General features: G+C 50.4%; 1 protein-coding gene across 2 annotated transcripts in view; it reads right to left on the reverse strand.

The window, feature by feature from the left end:
* Positions 1-22,136, reverse strand: part of phf1 (PHD finger protein 1) — a 65,603-nt gene that overhangs the window by 32,548 nt on the left and 10,919 nt on the right. For both annotated transcript variants that reach the window (XM_072475467.1, XM_072475466.1), the window contains exons 3-8: positions 15,308-15,520; positions 14,588-14,669; positions 10,283-10,378; positions 7,378-7,475; positions 4,839-4,987; positions 1,525-1,620 (exon numbers count right to left, since the gene is read on the reverse strand). In XM_072475467.1, the coding sequence (XP_072331568.1) occupies positions 1,525-1,620; positions 4,839-4,987; positions 7,378-7,475; positions 10,283-10,378; positions 14,588-14,669; positions 15,308-15,484 (698 nt within the window). In that variant the 5' untranslated portion in view covers positions 15,485-15,520. The remainder of the gene's footprint in view (positions 1-1,524; positions 1,621-4,838; positions 4,988-7,377; positions 7,476-10,282; positions 10,379-14,587; positions 14,670-15,307; positions 15,521-22,136) is intronic.

The following is a 22,136-nucleotide window of genomic DNA, read 5'->3' on the forward strand; positions in this document are numbered from 1 at the left end:
AATAGATAGGTGCTTAATGGCCGGGGCCGACACGATGGCCAGAAGGCCTCTTTCTGTGCCGTGAAACTCTGATCTCCTTGTGACTGGAGGCAATGGTTATACAGAATAGCTACATCCATAGGTGTGGAAAATGGATAATTTTTGGTTGGCGGGGAAATCAGTTACTAGAGGTGTGAATAATAATCTTTATTAGTGTCACAAGTAGGCTCACATTAACACTGCAATGAAATTACTGTGAAAAGCCCCTAGTCGCCACATTCCGGCACCTGTTCGGGTCCACGGAGGGAGAATTCAGAATGTCCAATTCACCGAACAAGCACGTCTTTCAGGACTTGGGGGAGGAAACCGGAGCACCCGGAGTAAGCCCACGCAGACACGGGAAGAACGTGCAGACTCCGCACAGACAGTGACCCAAGCCAGGAATCGAACCTGGGTCCCTGGTGCCGTGATGCAACAGTGCTAACCACTGTGCTACCGTGCCACCCATAATAAGGTGGGGAATTATTTTGAGTTTTGGTTGGTAATATTTGGGAGTATTTTGGAATAAGTCTCACTCAGATTATTCTGTGGCAGCCTACACGAGTGTCCGAGAGCAGCTGCCTCAGGGTGATCTATGGCCGGGTTAAGAGTCCATGATTGTTTCCTGAGCTGTTGGAGGAAGGGGTTCCCTCAGGTAGAATCCAGAGATGGGGTACAGTCCATGACTGGGACAGTAAATGCATGGCTACTTGGGCTGAATGGCAGTGGTCTTCCAGTCTCTGATAACGAGCTCAGTTCAAGGTTTCCAGTCTCGGAGCTGCACAAGATACTGGGCCGGACGGGGCAAGTAAACCTGCTTCAAACAGCATCGGGGGAAAGAGGACACAGGGTCAGGGCTGTAAAGGGAAGCTTTAGGGAGCACCAGAGAGATGGTCAAGAGCAGCCAGCAGCACTATAATGGAGGGCTGGGTTTTCTAGCAAGAGGGGATCAAATAGGGGGAGATGCTGGCTATGACACTGGACTGGTAATCCAGAGGCAAATGATGTGGGGTCACAGGTTCAAATCCCACCACGGCAGCTGGGGAGTCTTCACTTTAGTTAATACGCGTGGAAATAATTAAGCTCGTCTCAGCAGTAGTGACTCTGGCAACCATCATCAGTTGTTGCAAAAACCTGTCAGGTTCACTAGTCTGCCGTCCTTACCCTGATCTGGCCTGCAAGTGAATCCAAACCCACGACAATGTGGTTGATTCTTAACTACCTGGCATCTGGCCTAGCAAGCCACTTATAGCTCAAGGGGCAAATAGGGACCGGGCAGCAAATGCTGGCCTTGCCAGCGATGCCCACATCCCATCAAAGAATAAAGGAAAAAATGGGCCAAGGGCTTCTATGTTGGAGATTAACGATGGCCTTGTGTTCCCAGCACTCTTGGGAGTTATCCTCACTGACAGCGGCAGATGGACACAGGGCACAGGTCCTGTGGCGCTGAACATTGCGGGAATAAAACGGAGCCGGGCACAGGATGCTCAGCCCCAGCCATCTCACCTGTCTCCGTAGAGAAGAGGCTTGCTCAGGCACTGGGTGCATGCCTCATGGAACCAGTGTTGACATCGGCAACATTGCAGCATCTTCAGATTCCACCTGAAGGAAGGAGGTCAAAAAACTCGGAGTTACACACAGCGTCCGTCACAACCTCTGGACACCCCAAAGTGCTTTGCAACCGGCCGGGGAGGGAGTGGGGGGGGGGGGGGGGGGGGGGGGGGGGGCGCTGCACCAAAGGGTTAAATCATAAAGAAATTAGACATGTTAGGAATCTATTGCCTGAATGGTCGGCGGCTGAGAGGTGAATCGATCAAGTTTTCAAAACATTAAGGGCAGCCGAGAGTATAGAGAGAGAGAAACTATTGGTTGGGAGTCGAGGACTAACGGTCACAAGTTAATAAAATCTGAGGCAGACCTCTCGGGATTGAAATTAGGTATCACTTCCACAAAGAGAGTGGTAGACGTTTTTTTGGGGGGGGGGGGATCAGTTGGCTAGACAGCTGGTCCATGATGCGGAACAACGGCAACAGCGGGGGTCCAATGCCCATACCGGCTGACTTTATTCATGAAGGCCCCGCCTTCTCAACCTTGCCCCTCACCTGGGTTGTGGTGACCCTCAGGTAAAATCACTACCAGTCAACTCTCTGTGTTTCTCACAAATGGCAATTGATCAAGATCAGCGACTAATTTTAAATTTAAGCTGGATAGATTTTTATTATCCAAAGGTTTTTAAGGATTATGGGTGCAAAGGCAGGTGGTATATAAGGCTGCAAATCAGCCTTGTTCTCATCGAATGGCTAAACAGGCTCCAAGGAAGCAAAATGGCCACCTCCTGTTTCTGCATTCATGGTGACCCAGTCAATGACAGGTCCAAGCCCTCCTGGCTTGCTCAATGAGCGAGGCTGCAGGGGGATTTGGATAGGCTAAGTGAATGGGCTAGGGTCTGGCAGATGGAATACAATGTTGACAAATGTGAGGTTATCCATTTTGGTAGGAATAACAGCAAAAGGGATTATTATTTAAATGATAAAATATTAAAACATGCTGCTGTGCAGAGAGGCCTGGGTGTGCTAGTGCATGAGTCGCAAAAGGTTGGTTTTCAGGTGCAACAGGTGATTAAGAAGGCAAATGGAATTTTGTCCTTCATTGCTAGAGGGATGGAGTTTAAGACTAGGGGGGTTCTGCTTCAATTGTATAAGGTGTTAGTGAGGCCACACCTGGAGTATTGTGTTCAGGTTTGGTCTCCTTACTTGAGAAAGGACGTACTGGCACTGGAGGGTGTGCAGAGGAGATTCACTAGGTTAATCCCAGAGCTGAAGGGGTTGGATTACGAGGAGAGGTTGCGTAGACTGGGGCTGTACTCGTTAGAATTTAGAAGGATGAGGGGGGATCTTATAGAAACATATAAGATTATGAAGGGAATAGATAGGATAGATGCGGGCAGGTTGTTTCCACTGGCGGGTGAAAGCAGAACTAGGGGGCATAGCCTCAAAATAAGGGGAAGTAGATTTAGGACTGAGTTTAGGAGGAACTTCTTCACCCAAAGGGTTGTGAATCTATGGAATTCCTTGCCCAGTGAAGCAGTAGAGGCTCCTTCATTAGATGTTTTTAAGATAAAGATAGATAGTTTTTGGAAGAATAAAGGGATTAAGGGTTATGGTGTTCGGGCCGGAAAGTGGAGCTGAGTCCACAAAAGATCAGCCATGATCTCATTGAATGGTGGAGCAGGCTCGAGGGGCCAGATGGCCTACTCTTGCTCCTAGTTCTTATCTTCTTATCCATTGAACTTTAGGAGCACTGGGCTACGATCCCCCAGCTCCAGGCGTACCAAGCTAGAACCAATTGGGCCTCCAGCAAACCCTAGGCAGCTTGCAAGCTCCTGGCAGCACACAAGAGTTCAGCAAATGGCAGAAATTTTCTCAGAGTGCAACCCGCCCCCCCCCCAAAGAACCATCTTTTGTTTCTTTACTTGTTCCGTCACCATCCCCTATCGTCTTGCACCATCATCCCTTCTTTCGCTGTTCCTGCACTCCACACAACCACTTCTGTACGTCTCCTAACCCCTCGCACCCACCCCTCCCAGTACCGTCACCCTGCCACCGTATTTACTTATTAAGTCTTGTTACATCATTCTTATTTTCCAGTACAGGCACAAGTTCATCGAGCTGAAATGTTAACGCTGTTTCTCCCTCTGCAGCTGTGGCCAGGCCTACAGAGTATTCCCAGCACTTATCCCAGGGACCATTGCTTATCCCTCACTGCAGAGAGGAACGGTCACCAGATCGCCAGTCAGCAGCAGTGATATTCCTCTCATGGGATACAGAATTGTTCAGTAAAAATTGACAGTGCTGTTTTGTCAGGTTTGCTGGACTGTACGTCGGAAACAAATAGCAGAACATATAAAGATAGGTCGGGATTCATGATGCTAATTGGCACAGAATCGTACAGTCCAGAAGGAGGTCATTCAGCCCATCACATTTGTGCCGGCTCTTTGAAAGAACTACCCCATTTAGAACCACTCCTCCTACTCTTGTCCCCTAACTGCAGCTAAAGTTTCCTTTCCCACCGGTTATCCAATTCCCTTCTAAACATTCTTATTGACTGTTTCTACTGCCCTTTCAGGTAGTGCCTTCCAGATGGTAGTGGTCATGGTTTCAGAAGCCCCTGTCTAAGGAGGATTAGACAGCACCTTCCAAACCCACAACCTCCAGCATCTGGAAGGGCATGGGGAGGAGATACCTGGGAACACCACCACCTGGAGGTTCCCCTCCAAGCCACTCACCGTCCTTACTTGGAAATATATCGCCATTCTTTCACTGTCACTGGGTCAAAATCCTGGAACTCTCTCCCTAACACCACTATGGATGTACCTACACCTCAGGGACTGCAGCGGTTCACAAAGGCAGCTCACACCACCTTTATAAAGGACAGTTAAGGATGGGCAACAAATGCTGGCCTGTGACACCCCCACTCCTCCGACCCCCAGTGTGAACATGTAGATGCTCTATTTTCTGGGGATTGGATTTGGTGGTGGACCGAGCAAGGTCGCTCTGATAGGCTAGGCTTAACAGGCGATGAATGTCGGGTGAGATAACGGGAGGTGAGCAGCATTTGGGAGACCATGGCTGCCCAAGGTGTTAATGCCTTCAGGAGAGCCAGTGATAATGGGAAGCGGGCGGGAAACTAGGATGGAGATAGAAGATCGGCCAGCAGGCTTGAGGGCCGTCATGGCTTATTCCTGCTCCAAGTTCTTACACAAGGGGTGAGAGAAAAGCCAGAAGAATGAAGTAGGCATGTGAGACAGACAAAATACTCACTCTCCAGGGCCTCCACAGTAACAGTAACACTGCTGCTGATTGGAGAGATGCTGGGAGTCCCATTCGAGTGACTTGAGCTGATAGGGGAGCACTCGTTTCATGGCCTGCATGGCTTTGGCATACGGTCCCTTCTTCAACGCACCTCCTTTCTAACGGAAACATTAAGCACATGGGCGCATACAGATTTATAACTTAAGCACACACGGGGTGAGTAGACATCTCGCGTACAGCTCTCCGCAGCCAATCTGCTACTTTCCAATCCAATCTCACTCCGAGACCCCGGCAGACGTTAAATCGGTCCCCTCAAGCAGAAATCCCAACGGATTCAATCCCCATCCGTGCGTTCCCATGTACACAGGAAAAGCCCTTCCCATTCCCGTCCAGCAAGAAGAGTCCCAATGGGTTAAACCCCCTTCAATTCTATTAATGGGAATCCAAACGGATTCAAACCCCCTCAATTCTCCCCTATTAGTGGTTACTCCCTGCTTCACTCCCTTCAACAAGAGTTCCCATGGACTAAAAAACTCTTCTCATTTATTCCTTAGGTGATATTTCCCGTTCACTCCCATCAAAAATAAAAATGCACTGGTCCCAAATCTGGGAAGTCGGGGTTTTCTGATTTGAAGCTTTGGCATGCCTTGTTGGTGTATCAGGATTGCGAGCGAGAATGCACCCCACCCCAGTGCCAACTCCTAATCACACCACTGAATGTACATGTGCGCTGTGGCAACCAGGATTGTCGACTGAACGGGGCAGCAATGGAGCTACACCAAGCTCAGGGTCACCAGATTAGGGAGTGGCGAGTATCAAGACATATCCAGCAAGTCTCTTAAGTCTTGGTACCTGTATGGTGACGACCTGCTGGAAGGTGGGTGGTCAGGCGAGGACTGGTTAGCACTCCACTGTGATCCCCACAATGTTAAATAGCCTATTTACTGTGCTCATGCTCGTAGAGGGCTCCCAAGTGCCAGGCACTGGTGAAACTTGAACGCCTGTCGGAGGCAGCTCCGTCAGGAGGACATGGCACAATAGATATCCATGAAGCAGTTCACAAACACTGCCACATCCTGTTCCAACAGCATGGAGCCCGGCTGCGACTCCAAACATGGGCCAATTATAGAATACAAGGTCATTTCTTAAGATGTAAAGGAAGTGCTCATTTAATGGAGAATTCAAGGCGTTAATCAAATTAAACGAAGTTGAGAAAATAAAATACACTGTGCAGCAATTGTACTACTGCCAATAACTGGTGAGAAACACTATACAGAGGCACGGGGATTTGTAAGTACCTTGAATGCCTTATAGCCAAACATCTAGAACAGAAATCAAATGGTTAAAAACAAAATGACCCTCAAAGGAGTTGCATCAATTTATTTTAGCTGTCTTTGGAAGACATATTAAAAATATGTTTTGTGGTATCCAATGGCCAATGTTTCAATGAGCCACAGAGACAAAGTCTATGTATTAACAAAGCCGACACACAGAGACATAGGTCAGCCAGCTTTAGGACACGAAGGGTTGGGTTTACCACCAGCTCCCCTTAATGGTCGAGGCAAAAGGCACCTTAAAGAAATTACACTGGATTATGAGTATAATCTTCATCAAATCAATATTTGTTTGAATCTCCAATTATTAATTAAGGTGGATTTTGACAAATGCTATAACCATGTTTGATTGACTCTAGCAAACATTCATTAATAAGGGAATACAGTATTGAGTATTTACTTCCCTTGGAATAGTCATTGGGTGGGATTCTCCGGCTCCCTACGGCATATTTTCCAGCGGCGGGGGCAACCCGCCAATGGCTGGCGACAGGATCTTCCGGTCCTACAGATGTCTGTGGGGTGTTGCATTTGCCGCACATTCCGCCGCAGGGGAACGTGCCGCGGTGGGGGGGGGGAGCACATTGGCAGGACTAGAAGATCCCACCGGTGGGAAGGGAAGGAAGATTTCAGCCACTAACTATAGTAGATGTTATTGCATTCATTACTACAATGCAAGCTATAACTGATTCTTACAATCAATATTCATAAGCAAGAATAAAAGAGTTGTACTCTCATTCTTATACCCTCATGAGCCCACAATGATATCTTAGAATTCTCAAGTTTGGATTTTAAGTCCTGACATTGGTAAACTTAAAAAGTTATTTCTGCTATAATATACCTGTGGATATGTTCCAAGCTGAGATGCTTTTGCTGGTTTGAAATCTCCTAGGTGGAGGGATATTTAATTCCAGGATCCAGTCTATAGCTGGTAAAGCTGACTAAGTTCCTTCAATGAACTGAAATTTCCCTTTGTTGAGGTTTTAAGCTAACAATAAGTGTGATTGTGTAGGTTTACTTTGCTGGGGCTGGGGCAAAGATAGGAGAACCATGAACAAAGGCACTGCTGCCTGGTCTACTGATGGGACTTTCATGGCCAGTGTGGTTGATCAGAAACTCACCGCAAAGCGTTAACCTCCTTTTACTGACAACACCCAGGTTCCGGATCCTCTCCGCCGCTGAGGTTACCGACACCAAACGAGCGTCACTAATCTTACCTTGGTGGCCACAGCAAAGATGCACGAGCGACAAATCCAAGAGGGGGGGACTCCACCATCAGCCTCGACCTTGGGGGCGTGGCACTCCTGGTGGTACCCTAAAGGCATGAAGACAAAGTGGTTCACATCACATCAAACTATTCCGTACCATAGAATCATGGAATCCCTATAGTGCACAAGGAGGCCATTTGGATCACTGAGTCTGCACTGACCCTTTGAAAGAGCACCTATCTGGGTTCACTCCCCCGCCCTACCGCTGCAACCCTGTCGCACCCCCTAACCTTTGGACACTAAGGGGCAATTTAGCATGACCAATCCACCTAACCTACACATCTATGGACTGAGAGGGGAAACTGGAGCACCCGGAGGAAACTCATGCAGACACGGGGTGAAGGTGCAAACTCCACACAGTCACCCAAGGTCGGAATTGAACCGGGTCTTTGGCGCTGTGAGGCAGCAGTGCTAACCACTGTGCCACCATGGCTCAGTGCGGAGCACTCTCGCCTTGGGAGTCCCACTCGGCTGAAACCTCTCGCTTAGGACTGGAGGGGAGGGGGGGGGGGGGGGGGGGGGATGCTATCTTGAGTGAAGAACATTAAACCAGGGCCTGTATTTGCTCTCTCAGGAGGCCACTTTAGGTGGCACTATTGCGAAGTTGAGGACTGGCATTATCCCCGGTGCGCTGGTCAATATTTGTCCCTCAATCGACATCACAAAACAAATCTGGTCACAATCCCACTGCTGTTTGTGGGAGCTTGCTGTGCATAAATTAGTGATTTCTGCATTACAACACTTCAAAAAGTACTTAATTGGCTTTGAGATGCCCGAAGTTCGTGAGAGGTGTCACATAAATGCAAGTACTTCTTTTCTCTCTGTCGGTCTACGAATATTACCAATCAGGACTTTCTGTTAAATTCCCTGCATTTTCTGAAGGACAATATCTTCCAAGCCAAAAACAATCAGTACCGCAACCAAACTCACCAAACCAACATGGATTGGACCTCTTATTACTTCCTGGAAAAAATGAATTAGGTACTCTAAATGCATTTTTAAAAAAAGATGTTCCCAGTGTGAACGGTGACCGATTTGCCGTGCGTTACTAGAACTGCTCAAAGGCTTGACTTTCATAAGCCCCAAGGAGCTTCAAAATGAAGAATAGTGCAGCACGGTGGCACCGTGGTTAGCACTGCTGCCTCACAGCACTAGGGACCCGGGTTCGATTCCAGCCTTGGGACACTGTCTGTGTGGAGTTTGCACGTTCTCCCCATATGGGTTTCTTACAGGTGCTCAGGTTCACTCCCACAGTCCAAAGATGTGCAGGTTAGGCAAACTTTGTGACCCTTAGTGTCCAGAGACATACAGGTTAGGCAGGGTTACGGGATAGGGCGAGGGAATGGGTCTAGGTAGGGTGTTCTTTTAGAGGGTTAGTCCAGGCCCAATGGGCCAAATGGCCTCCTTCTGCACTGTTGGGATTCAATGGAATGCTCGTATGAAACAAACTCAAACACTGGATGCATGGTCATGGAAAACAGATTTGCTTGAAGCTTTCAAACTTGAATTCTTGGAGGACGACAAAATTGCCAGGAAATGAGAAAAGAGCAGGAGAATGGCACTATCCATGTTGGCTCCAACTCAATGGACCGAGTGGTCTCTTTCCCTGCTGGCCAGTTCCTCGATTCTAGGAAAGGAATTCACTGCTTGCTAACAGAGGAAAGGTGAAATCTGGATCAGCAACGGTGGGGAATCAAGTTCGATGAATCCTACACATCATGGCTCGCATTATTAAACAAAGACACATTTTGTCTCCCTCTTCTTCAAATCATCTCCGAGTCTTTCCACCTTCCACTCCCTGCCTTTTGTCACTTAAAATTGAATCTACAACAAGTTCTACCTTAGGCCCCTCCCTCTCTCCTTCCCCTCCCTCTTGAGCTTCAACCTCACCCTAGCTCCGACTACCTGTCAGTTCAGTTTTCCTCATCACTCCCATGATATTCTTGCTGGGGCCCCATCACTACTTGGACTTGCTGATGGCAAAGAGTTCTTTTTAGTTTTATCTATTCGTTCATGGGATGTGGGCACCCCCCATCCCTAATGGCCCTTGAGGGATTTGTGGTGAGCTGCCTTCTTGAACCGCTGTAGTCCCTGTGGTGTAGGTACACCCACAGTGCTTTTAGGGCAGAGTTCTAGGATTTTGACCCAGCTACAGTGAAGAACGGCCGACATATTTCCAAGTCGGGATGGTGAGTGACTTGGAGAGGAACCTCCAGGTAGTGAGGTTCCCAAGTATCTGCTGCTCTTGTCCTTCTCGGTGCTGCCTAAGGAGCCTTGATGAGTTGCTGCAGTGAATCTTGTAGATGGTACACAAGGCTGCCCACTGCACAGAAAGAGCCCACAATCAGAAACAATGTGGGAGGTCAGCCTCACCGGTTTGCAGTCATCCAAGCCAAGTGGGGAAATGTCGGCTTCCGGATCTCCTTAGAATACTCGCCCGGGGCCTTCAGCACACAGGAGCAGACAGACCAGGCCTCGGCTTAACAACTCACGTTAGAGCGCGCAAACATGAGGGAGCCAACGGAGTAACTTCCTGGATGATGCGCTGAAGCAGTGGAGAGGCGCTGATAACGACCACGGGAGACTTGGTGACACTCGTCACTTATAACATCAAGACTATTTCTCAGTGATTTTCACCCATTCTTATTGGGGAAATTCTATGTATAATAGCGACAGAACACGCACAGACTGAGCAAGCAGTGAGACAATGTGACTGGCAATTGGAGTGAAGGACACGCAGAAATAGATTGACCCGGTGGAAACAATTCTGGGCTTTATAGTCATGATTGATAGATCATTCCTCCCGCCACACTGCAATCGATTAGACAGAGAGCTCTGAGCAGCCGTCCCGTACCTTGCTTGCACTTTGCACAGTTCACGATCTGGTTGCCCTGGCTGGGGGTGGCTTCTTTGCATAGGCAGCAGATGTGTTCTGTCCCGGGCAGGGCGGCTGGAACATAAACAGAGAGGCGGTTTCGATTAACGGTACGTCGCAACAAGGTGGCACAGCATGGTCAGCAAACTGTGCTATAACTGGGAGCGATGCAGTGAGGACAAGCATGCAAACACAGTAAGATCCAAATGAAGTACGCTGTGCACCTATGTGAACGCAAAGTGTGTGGTAAATAAGGTCGGTGAGCTCCAAGCACAGAAGGCCAGGTGAGACTATGATCTTGTGGTGATAATGGTCCTACACTGAGAAATCTTTTCTCAGAGGGTCGTCAGTCTGGAATTCTCTTGCCCAGTGAGCAGTGGTGGCTGGGTCATTGAATTTATTCAAGGCGGAGTTAGATAGATTTTTGATAGACAAGAGAGTCGAGGGTTATAGAAGGAAGGGGAGAAGGAGCGGGAGAGAGAGAGAGAGAGAGAGAGAGAGAGAGAGAGATCATGATTCAAAATAAAGCACAGTGGGCCGGAATGCAAGTTGTTTAGGAACGTATTAGGGAGAGATGCTAGCAATGCTGGAGAGAGACAGCAAGAGTGTGTGTGAGAGAGAGAGAGAGAGAGAGATAGAGCGAGAGATAGAGCGAGAGATAGAGAGAGCGCACAAGAGAGCGTGCAAAGAGCAAAGAGAGAGAGCAAAGAGAGAGAGGACAGAGACAGAGGACAGAGAGAGAGAGGGGACAGAGAGAGATAGAGGACAGACGGAGAGAGAGGGACAGAGAGAGAGCGAGGACAGAGAGAGAGAGAGAGGACAGAGAGAGAGACAGAGGACAGAGAGAGAGACAGAGGACAGAGAGAGAGAGGACAGAGAGAGATAGAGGACAGAGAGAGAGAGAGAGGACAGAGAGAGAGACGAGAGAGAGGACAGAGAGAGAGAGAGAGAGAGGACAGAGAGAGAGAGAGAGAGAGAGAGGACAGAGAGAGAGAGAGAGAGAGAGGACAGAGAGAGAGGACAGACAGAGAGAGAGAGAGAGGACAGAGAGAGAGAGAGAGAGGACAGAGAGAGAGAGAGAGAGAGGACAGAGAGAGAGAACAGAGAGAGAGAGAGACAGAGAGAGGACAGAGAGAGAGAGAGGACACAGAGAGAGAGGACAGAGAGAGAGAGAGAGGACAGAGAGAGAGAGAGAGGACAGAGAGAGAGAGAGGACAGAGAGAGAGAGAGAGGACAGGAGAGAGAGGGGACAGAGAGAGAGAGAGAGAGAGGACAGAGAGAGAGGGAGAGAGAGGACAGAGAGAGAGGGAGAGAGAGGACAGAGAGATAGAGAGAGGACACAGAGAGAGAGAGGACAGAGAGAGAGAGAGGACAGAGAGAGAGAGGACAGAGAGAGAGAGAGAGGACAGAGAGAGAGAGAGAGAGGACAGAGAGAGAGAGAGAGGACAGAGAGAGAGAGAGAGGACAGAGAGAGAGAGAGAGGGGACAGAGAGAGAGAGAGAGGGGACAGAGAGAGAGAGAGAGGACAGAGAGAGAGAGAGAGGACAGAGAGAGAGAGAGAGGACAGAGAGAGAGAGAGAGGACAGAGAGAGAGAGAGAGGGACAGAGAGAGAGAGAGAGGACAGAGAGAGAGAGAGAGGACAGAGAGAGAGAGAGAGGACAGAGAGAGAGAGAGGGCAGAGAGAGAGAGAGAGGACAGAGAGAGAGAGAGAGGACAGAGAGAGAGAGAGAGGACAGAGAGAGAGAGGACAGAGGGAGCGCAAGACAGAGGGAGCGCAAGACAGAGGGAGCGCAAGACAGAGGGAGCGCAAGACAGAGGGAGCGCAAGACAGAGGGAGCGCAAGACAGAGGGAGCGCAAGACAGAGGGAGCGCAAGACAGAGGGAGCGCAAGACAGAGGGAGCGCAAGACAGAGGGAGCGCAAGACAGAGGGAGCGCAAGACAGAGGGAGCGCAAGACAGAGGGAGCGCAAGACAGAGGGAGCGCAAGACAGAGGGAGCGCAAGACAGAGGGAGCGCAAGACAAGAGGGAGCGCAAGACAGAGGGAGCGCAAGACAGAGGGAGCGCAAGACAGAGAGAGCGCCCGGAGGAAACCCGCACAGACAGTGACCCGGCGGGGAATCAAACCTGGGACCCTGGCGCTGTGAAGCCACGGTGCTAGCCACTTGTGCTGCTGTGCTGCCCAGTTTGAATTTGGAAAATGACAAGGGCTAACACTATACTAATACTTGGAATGTGCGGGTTGTCCATGAGAGAAGTTGGACAGGCTTGGCTTGTATCCGTCAAGACCTCCACCGCCTCAGGATCTTGTATGTTTCAATGAAGTTGCCTCTTCTAAATTCCAGTGGATACAGGCACAACCTGTATAACCTTTTCTCCATCCATTCCTCATATTAGTCTGGTAAACCTTCTCTGAACTGCTTCCAACACATTTAGGTCTTTCCTTATATAAGGAGACCAATACTGTAGGCATTACCCCAGATGTGCTCACCAATGCCCTGTACAACTGAAGCATAACCTCCCTACATTTATAATCAAAATGAGGACATCAGCAGCGGCACAACATCAGCAAATGTACAGGTAGAAAGCAGAACTGTCCTCAATCGTTTACAGGGCACTTAAAAAGGCAGAACTAAAAAGCAAGGGTCCCTCTTGTCTAGCTGGGCCATCTCTAATTGCTCTTGAACTGAGTGGCTCGCGAGGACCATTTCAGAGAGCAGTTAAGAGTGAGCCACATCTGCTCTTGGTGGTACAGAACTTCAACATTGCCAAAAAGAGAATTAGTTGCAGAAACTTTTCATTTCACACTTATCTGGACAAACGCCAAGAATGCCAAATTTCAAACCAGCATGACAACTTATACTACAAGAGTAACAGGGTGCTGACTGATTGACAAGTGGCTGAGGTGTTGTCATGGAGAAAACAATGGAGGACAACAGGCTCCCCAAACTCCGGTTGGAGAGCCATTCGTTCTCCTTTGTTTCTCCATAACGACACCTTAGTTCACAGGGAACTAGAAGCCCTCCGACAGGGAGCTTGGCAACCAGGTTCATTTGTCAATCAACCCTTTTCTCCTGTCATGTAAATTGTTGAGGGTTTGAAATTTGGTATTCTTGTGTTTGTCCTGATCGACTGCACAATGAAAAGCTTCAGCAACATGTCTCTTTCACTCTTCAGCAACATTCAAAGTCTGTCCCATATATTCTTCCATCAAGTGAAAGGTTCCACTGTGAACCAGGGGAGGAAACACAGAAAATAGGAGCAGGAGGAGGCCATTCGGCCCTTCGAGCCTGCTCCAACTTTTATTATGATCATGGCTGATCATCCAATTCAATAGCCTAATCCCACCTCCCCCCCCCCCCCCCCCCCCCCCCCACCACCCCTCCCATATCCTTTGATCCCCTTTGCTCTAAATGCTATATCTAACTGCTTCCTGTAAAATACAACGTTTTGGCCTCAACTACTTCCTGTGGTAACAAATTCCACAGGCCGACCATTCGCTGGGTGAAGAAATTTCTCCTCATCTGTCCCAAGTGGTCTACCCATATCCTCAGACTGTGACCGCTGGTTCTGGTCACACCCACCATCGGAACATCCTTCTTGTCTAGTCCTGTTAGAATTTGATAGGTTATAAATATAGGATGGTTGACCGGTTCATTTTTTTATTCATTCGTGGGACGTGGGTTTCACTGACTGGGCCCAGCATTTATTGCCCACCCCTAATTGCCCCTTGCACAAAGTCTCAGCCATTTCAGAGGGCAATTAACAGTCAACCACATTGCTGTGGGCCTGGAGTCACAGGTAGGCCAGACCAGGGAAGGACGGCAGATTTCCTTCCCTAAAGGACATCAGTGGACGAGATGGTGTGTTTTTTTTTTTACAAAGATCGACAATAGCCCAGATTTAATTAATTGAATTGAAATTCCACCAGCTGCCGTGCTGGAATTTTAACCTGTGTCTCCAGAGCAAAGGTCTAGGGCCTCTGGATTGTAGTCCGCTAAGTCACCACTTCCCCCATGAACACTGAACGCTCAGGAGAATTTGTTCTCTGAGGGTAGCGAATCTGTGGAATTCTTTGCAGCAGAGGGCTGTAGAGGCTAGGCCGTTAAGTAAGTTCAAGGCTGAGACAGGTTTCAGTCAGCAAAAAGAATCAAGGGCTATTGGGATAAAGTGGGATTATTGAGGATTATTGTAACAGGTGAGTCATGATCTCACTGAATGACGGAGCAGGTCGATGGGCTGAATGGCCCACTTCTGCTCCTAGATCTTATGGTCTTATACTCACAGGGATAGATGTCCTTCCACATCACCCAGAACTCAGAGTTGTCCTCAAACTGAACGAGAAGGATCTGCTTCCACCGGTCCACCTAAAAGAGCGAGGGAACGTGAAAGGAAGAGAAAAAAAGAGGGTAAGTGGAATCCACAGAGCCCAGGCAGCGCAGCCTGCGTTATCCCCCAAAATCCTTGAAAAGCCTCCCACCATGGGCAAGGGTGGCAGATTTTCTTCCCTAAAGGATGCTATCAGTGAGCCAGCTTGATTTTTATAGCATTCAGTAATAGTTTCGTGGGCCACCATTAAAAAAAGACCCGCTTTGCTTAAATCCACATTTCATTAATTGAATTTAATTTCACCAGCGGTCGTGGTGGAATTTGAACCCTTGTCCCCACCTGCGCAATAGCCTGGGCCTCTGGATTGCTACTCCAAAGATATCATCGCCATGCCACCATCTCCCCCTTACCGTGGCAACATCTACCATGGAAACAGTCTTTCAGATCCAATCGGTCACTCCTTTTGCTTCCTCTTTCCCGGAGAAAGCAGTCTCACCCTGCCTGATAGGGGTAACCTTCCCATACTGGTATCATCATAGTGAACATCTGCTACATCCACCTCTTGAGAGGGAGCTGCCATTTTGAGCTGGTCTGAACACCCATCCCCTACCTCCCCAATCCTGGCATCAACCAAATAGTCCCTCACCTTCCGGATGCAACCAAATAGTCCCTCAACCTTCCGGATGTTCCCCAGGTAGAGTAAGCCATCTGTCCACCGGGCCAACACATCCTGACCTTCCCACAGACGTGGTTTGATACCGGCCCGGCTTGTTCGTGCTTTCGATTTGCTTGCAGGCGCACAAGAGCTGCTTCTTTTGGCCTTTGAACTTTTCCCCACAGGCCCACCCTCCATGGCGTTTGGTGGGGGCTGGGTGGGGCAGGCCGGGATCTATTGAGAGAACAGAGAGAAACCTCATTGAAAAACAAGGAACAATCAAGGCCAGAAATCTGTTGCAGAAAGAAAACATTTAATGAGGGGGAAAAATGGTTTAAACACGTATAACCAAATCCCTCGCCATTGAATGACTCAAAATATCTCCACCACAGGTCCCTCCGTGGAGATAACCATATTGGAGATATCTGCATTCCAAGTTCCTCAATGCAAATCTCCAGCCAATCAGACAAGTGACAAGAGGCGCGGGGGGGGGGGGGCACGTGGGGGGGCGGGCGCAGGCGGCTGGGCACAGGCACGCACGCGTGGGGCTGGGCACAGGGACGGGCAGGGGTGCGCAGACACGCGCAGGGGCACAGACACACGCCTGTTGCAAGTACCTTGTCCAACCTGCTGGCCTGTGATGGGCTGCATGTATTTAATAACATAGAGGCGACTGAGGAGAATTGTATACCGATCTTATCTTTTTTTTGGACCTTGCACTATTACAAGTAGAATGAATAATAAATCACTAAATATGTGAAAACACTAATTTGGCCAGTTACATCCTGTTACCAATTGTTCTCCATTTTGCTCTCTTTGCGGAGTAGATTTTTTTTAGAAAACATTTTATTGAGGCATTTATAATTTTGACATTTCAACACATTAACATTCTAAATAACAGAGTGGTCTAACACACGCAAAAACCCCACAATAACACACCCAACTTCCCCCCTGTCCTAGCTCCCCATACCTAAGATTCCCCGCCCCTATTCTTCACTGCTATGCCTCCCCTTTCACCCCCGCCCCCCTCCATTCCACCCCCCCCCCCCCCTCTGCAGACGGTCAATTTTCCTTGAGGAAGTCGATGAACGGCTGCCACCTCCGGGCGAACCCCGGAATTGAGCCTCTCAAGGTGAACTTAATCTTTTCCAGCCTGAGAAACCCCGCCATGCCGCTGACCCGCACTCCTGACTTTGGAGGCTCCGAGTCCCTCTGCAAATTTACTCACCCACCCTTCTACGCCCTCCTCCAGGTCATTTATAAAAATGACAAACAGAGTGGCCCCAAAACAGATCCTTGTGGTACACCACTAGTAAGACTCCAGTCTGAACATTTCCCATCAACCATCACCCTTTGTCTTCTTCCAGCTAGCCAATTTCTGATCCAAACTGCTAAATCACCCTGAATCCCATGCCTCCGTATTTTCTGCAGTAGCCTACCGTGGGGAACCTTATCAAACGCTTTACTGAAATCCATATACACCACATCAACTGCTTTACCCTCATCCACCTGTTTGGTCACCTTCTCAAAGAACTCAATAAGGTTTGTGAGGCACGACCTACCCTTCACAAAACCGTGTTGACTATCTCTAATCAAATTATTCCTTTCCAGATGATTATACATCCTATCTCTTATAAACCTTTCCAAGATTTTGCCCACAACAGAAGTAAGGCTCACTGGTCTACAGTTACCGGGGTTGTCTCTACTCCCCTTCTTGAACAAGGGGACAGCATTTGCTATCCTCCAGTCTTCTGGCACTATTCCTGTAGACAAAGATGACTTAAAGATCAAAGCCAAAGGCTCAGCAATCTCCTCCCTAGCTTCCCAGAGAATCCTAGGATAAATCCCATCCGGCCCAGGGGACTTATCTATTTTCACACTTTCCAGAACTGCTAACACCCTCCTCCTTATGAACCTTAAGCCCTTCTAGTCTAGTAGCCTGAATCTCAGTATTCTCCTTGACAACATTGTCTTTTTCCTGTGTGAATACTGACAAAAAATATTCATTTAGCACCTCTCCTATCTCCTCGGACTCCAAGCACAACTTCGCACTACTGTCCTTGACTGGCTCTACTCTTACCCTAGTCATTCTTTTATTCCTGACATATCTATAGAAAGCTTTAGGGTTATCCTTGATCCTACCTGCCAAAGACTTCTCATGTCCCCTCCTGGCTCTTCTTAGCTCTCTCTTTAGGTCCTTCCTAGCTAACTTGTAACTCTCGAGCGCCCTAACTGAACCTTCATGTCTCATCTTTACATAAACCTCCTTCTTCCTCTTGACAAGTGTTTCGACTGCTTTAGTAAACCACGATTCCCTTGCTCGACCACTTCCTCCCTGCCTGACAGGTACATACTTATCAAGGACATGCAGTAGCTGTTCCTTGAACAAGCGTCACATTTCCATTGTGCCCATCCCCTGCAGTTTTCCGCTCCATCCGATGCATCCTAAGTCTTGCCTCATCGCATCATAATTGCCTTTCCCCCAGGTATAACTCTTGCCCTGCGGTACATACCTATCCCTTTCCTCACTAAAGTGAACGTAATCGAATTGTGGTCACTATCACCAAAGTGCTCACCTACCTCCAAATCTAACACATGTCCTGGTTCATTACCCAGTACCAAATCCAATATGGCCTCGCCTCTCGTTGGCCTATCTACATACTGTGTCAGGAAACCCTCCTGCACACATTGGACAAAAACGGACCCATCTAAAGTACTTAAACTATAGCGTTTCCAGTCAATATTTGGGAAGTTAAAGTCCCCCATAACAACTACCCTGTTGCTTTCGCTCCTATCCAGAATCATCTTTGCAATCCTTTCCTCTACATCTCTGGAACTTTTCGGAGGCCTATAGAAAACCCCTAACAGGGTAACCTCTCCTTTCCTGTTTCTAACCTCAGCCCATACTGCCTCAGTAGACGAGTCCTCATCAGACGTCCTTTCTGCCACCGTAATAGTGTCCTTGACTAACAATGCCACCCCTCCCCCTCTTTTACCACCTTCCCTGAGCTTACTGAAATATCTAAACCCCGGCACCTGCAACAACCATTCCTGTCCCTGCTCTATCCATGTCTCCGAAATGGGCACAACATCGAAGTCCCAGGTACCAATCCATTCCGCAAGTTCACCCACCTTATTCCGGATGCTCCTGGCATTGAAGAAGACACACTTTAAACCACCTTCCTGCCTGCCGGTACACTCCTGCAACATTGAAACCTTACTCATGACCTCACTACTCTCAACCTCCTGTATACTGGAGCTACAATTCAGATTCCCAAGCCCCTGCTGAACTAGTTTAAACCTTCCCGAAGAGCATTAGCAAATTTCCCCCCCAGGATATTGGTACCCCTCTGGTCTAGGTATTGACCATCCCGTATGTATAGGTCCCACCGACCCCAGAATGAGCCCCAATTATCCAGAAATCTGAAACCCTTCCTCCTGCACCATCCCTGTAGCCACGTGTTTAACTCCTCTCTCTCCCTATTCCTCGTGTCGCTATCACATGGCATGGGTAACAACCCAGAGATAATAACTCTGTTTGTCCTAGATCTAAGTTTCCACCCCAGCTCCCTAAATTCCTGCCTTACATCCCTATCCCTTTTCCTACCTATGTCGTTGGTACCTATGTGGACCACGACTTGGGGCTGCTCCCCCTCCCCATTAAGGATCCCGAAAACACGATCAGAGACATCACGCACCCTGGCACCTGGTAGGCAACACACCAACCGCGAGTCTCTCTCGTTCCCACAGAATCTCCTATCTATCCCCCTAACTATGGAGTCTCCAATGACTAATGCTCTACTCCTCTCCCCTGTCCTCACCTGTGACAGGTGATTGTCACAGATCGGTGACCACACCGACGCCCCCTCCAGTCTCATGTGCCACCTCCATTTCCCCCACACTCTCAGGGCTGCCGCTACCACTGGGTTTGTGGAGTACTGAGCTGGCGAGAACGGCAGAGGTGCCGTTAACAGAGCCTCCAGACTCGTGTCCTTGCAAGATGCCGCCTCCACTCGCTCCCACACCGACCCCTCCCCCACTAAATAACCATTGAAATATTAGCCACCCAGTAGTAGTTAATAAAGTTCAGAAGGGCCAAGCCTCCTTTCCCGCGCCCCCGCTCAAGAGGGACCTTCTTCACTCTCGGGGCTTTCCCAGCCCATATAAAACCCGGGATCGCCACGTTCACTTTCCTAAAAAATGCCTTGGGGATAAAGATTGGGAGACACTGAAGCACCCCCGCCGACACCTCACCTGTGTCACTCATCTTCAGATATCCCCGAATGGCCTCCCTCACCCCTCGCACACCTCCTCCTCCGCTAACAGCCCCATATCTAACCTCCATTGCGGCCGCTGGGCTTTACCTTTGTTGACTTACAGGTCTACCCAGTGTGGGGCGTGGGGTCTGACACCACAATTGCTGAATATTCAGCACCTACCACCTCAGCCAGCAGCGTTTCGTCCAACACAAAGAAGTCTATCCAGGAATACACCTTATGCACATGGGAGTAGAATGAAAACTCCTTACTCCTCGGCCTCCCAAATCTCCACGGATACCCCCCCCCATGTGCTCCATAAACCCCCGCAGCCCCTTTGCCATAGCCAATACCTTCCCAGACCTGGAACTCGATTGATCCAACCTCGGATCCAGGACTGTGTTGAAATCTCCCCCCATAATCAGTCGATGTGAATCTACGTCTGGGATCTTCCCCAGCATCCTCCTAACGAACTCAACATCATCCCAGTTCGGGGTATATATATTTACCAACACCATGGCCATTCCCTCCAGCTTCCCACTAACCATAACATATCTACCCCCCCCCCTGCCGACCTCTTATCTTCCCCACCTCGAACGTTTATTAACCAAGATCGCCATCCCCCTTGTTTTAAAGTCTAACCCCAAGTGGAACATCTGCCCAGCCCATCCCTTCCTCAAACTAATCTGGTCCTCACCTTCAAATGTGTCTCCTGCAACATAGCCACGCCTGCCTTCAGTTGCCTCAAGTGCTCAAACACACGGGCCCTTTTGACTGGCCCATTCAGTCCCCGAACGTTCCACGTGACCAGGCTGGTCGGGGTGCACCCCCCCCCCGACCAGACCTCCCCTAGGCCAGTCTTCAGCCCATGTCCCGCACCTCCCCTGGCCCGCCCTCGGGCAACCAACGTCATCAACCCTCCTCCTCCTCCAATTTGAAAGTCCCCTCCCTGTCAGTAGTCTGGCCAGCCCCCCCCCTCCCTCTCCCATCCCCACATCGGTCTTCAGCTCACCCGTGAACTAGCCCTCCCAGCTAGCCTGGCAGCCCCAGCCCATGGCGCCTAACATCTTACCCCTCCCCACTGGTTCCCCTCCCCACGCTCTTAGTGCAAACAGTCGAAACAAAGGCAAGAAGCAAAAACAAACAAACAATCCCTCCCAAGGCACAAAGGCCCACCCCTCCTCCCTTTACAAATTACTATACACCAGCATAACCCCAAACAGAACCGGAAAACAAACGGCAATAAACAAACAAACCCCCGAAATAGGTCCAAGCAGCACAAATCCATAGTTTTATAAAACATAGCTCAGTTCTCCTCAGTCAAAGTTCAAGATCCTCCTTCTCCTGTCAGTCTATTCTCCTTCATAAAGCCCGCAGCCTCCTCCGGCGAGCCAAAGTAACACTCTCAACCCCCATAGGTCACCCATAGGCGGGCCGGGTACAGGAGTCCAAACTTTATGCCCTTCTTGTAGAGCCGACTTGACCTTATTAAAGCTCGCCCTCCTCTTCGCGAGCTCTGCTCCCAGGTCCTGGTACACCCGGGTCTCGACATCTTCCCATGTACATCGCCTCGTCTGCCTGCCCCACCTCATAATGTGTTCCTTGTCCAGGAACCGATGCAACCGTACCACCATCGCCCTCGGCGGCTCACCCCCCTTGGGCTTTGCGCATCAGTGCCCTGTGGGCCCAATCCACCTCCAGCGGTCGATCAAACGCACCTTCCCCAAGCAGCTTCTCCATCATCTTCCCCACATGCGCACCAGCATCCAATCCTTCGATTCCCTCCGGCAGACCCACGATTCGGATGTTCTGCCTCCGAGAACGATTCTCCAGGTCCTCCACTTTCTCCAACAGCCTCTTCTGCTGGTCACGCATCAGCCCACTCTCTGCTGCCATCGAGGTGGACAGTTCCTCCTGCTCTCCCGCCAGCTCCTCCAACCTCTGCATCGTCACTGACCCTGGGCTGCCAGTCTCGTCTCCACGTGGTCAACCACCGCCTTGATCGAATCCACCGCCCGGGCCAGGTCCTCCGCCCGGGGCCAGGTCCTCCGCCCGGGGCCAGGTCCTCCGCCCGGGGCCAGGTCCTCCGCCCGGGCCAGGTCCTCCGCCCGGGCCAGGTCCTCCGCCCGGGCCAGGTCCTCCGCCCGGGGCCAGGTCCTCCGCCCGGGGCCAGGTCCTCCGCCCGGGGCCAGGTCCTCCGCCCGGGGCCAGGTCCTCCGCCCGGGGCCAGGTCCTCCGCCCGGGGCCAGGTCCTCCGCCCGGGGCCAGGTCCTCCGCCCGGGGCCAGGTCCTCCGCCCGGGGCCAGGTCCTCCGCCCGGGGCCAGGTCCTCCGCCCGGGGCCAGGTCCTCCGCCCGGGGCCAGGTCCTCCGCCCGGGGCCAGGTCCTCCGCCCGGGGCCAGGTCCTCCGCCCGGGGCCAGGTCCTCCGCCCGGGGCCAGGTCCTCCGCCCGGGGCCAGGTCCTCCGCCCGGGGCCAGGTCCTCCGCCCGGGGCCAGGTCCTCCGCCCGGGGCCAGGTCCTCCGCCCGGGGCCAGGTCCTCCGCCCGGGGCCAGGTCCTCCGCCCGGGGCCAGGTCCTCCGCCCGGGGCCAGGTC

Source organism: Scyliorhinus torazame, chromosome 14, assembly GCF_047496885.1.
Source record: "Scyliorhinus torazame isolate Kashiwa2021f chromosome 14, sScyTor2.1, whole genome shotgun sequence".
NCBI lineage: Eukaryota > Metazoa > Chordata > Chondrichthyes > Carcharhiniformes > Scyliorhinidae > Scyliorhinus > Scyliorhinus torazame.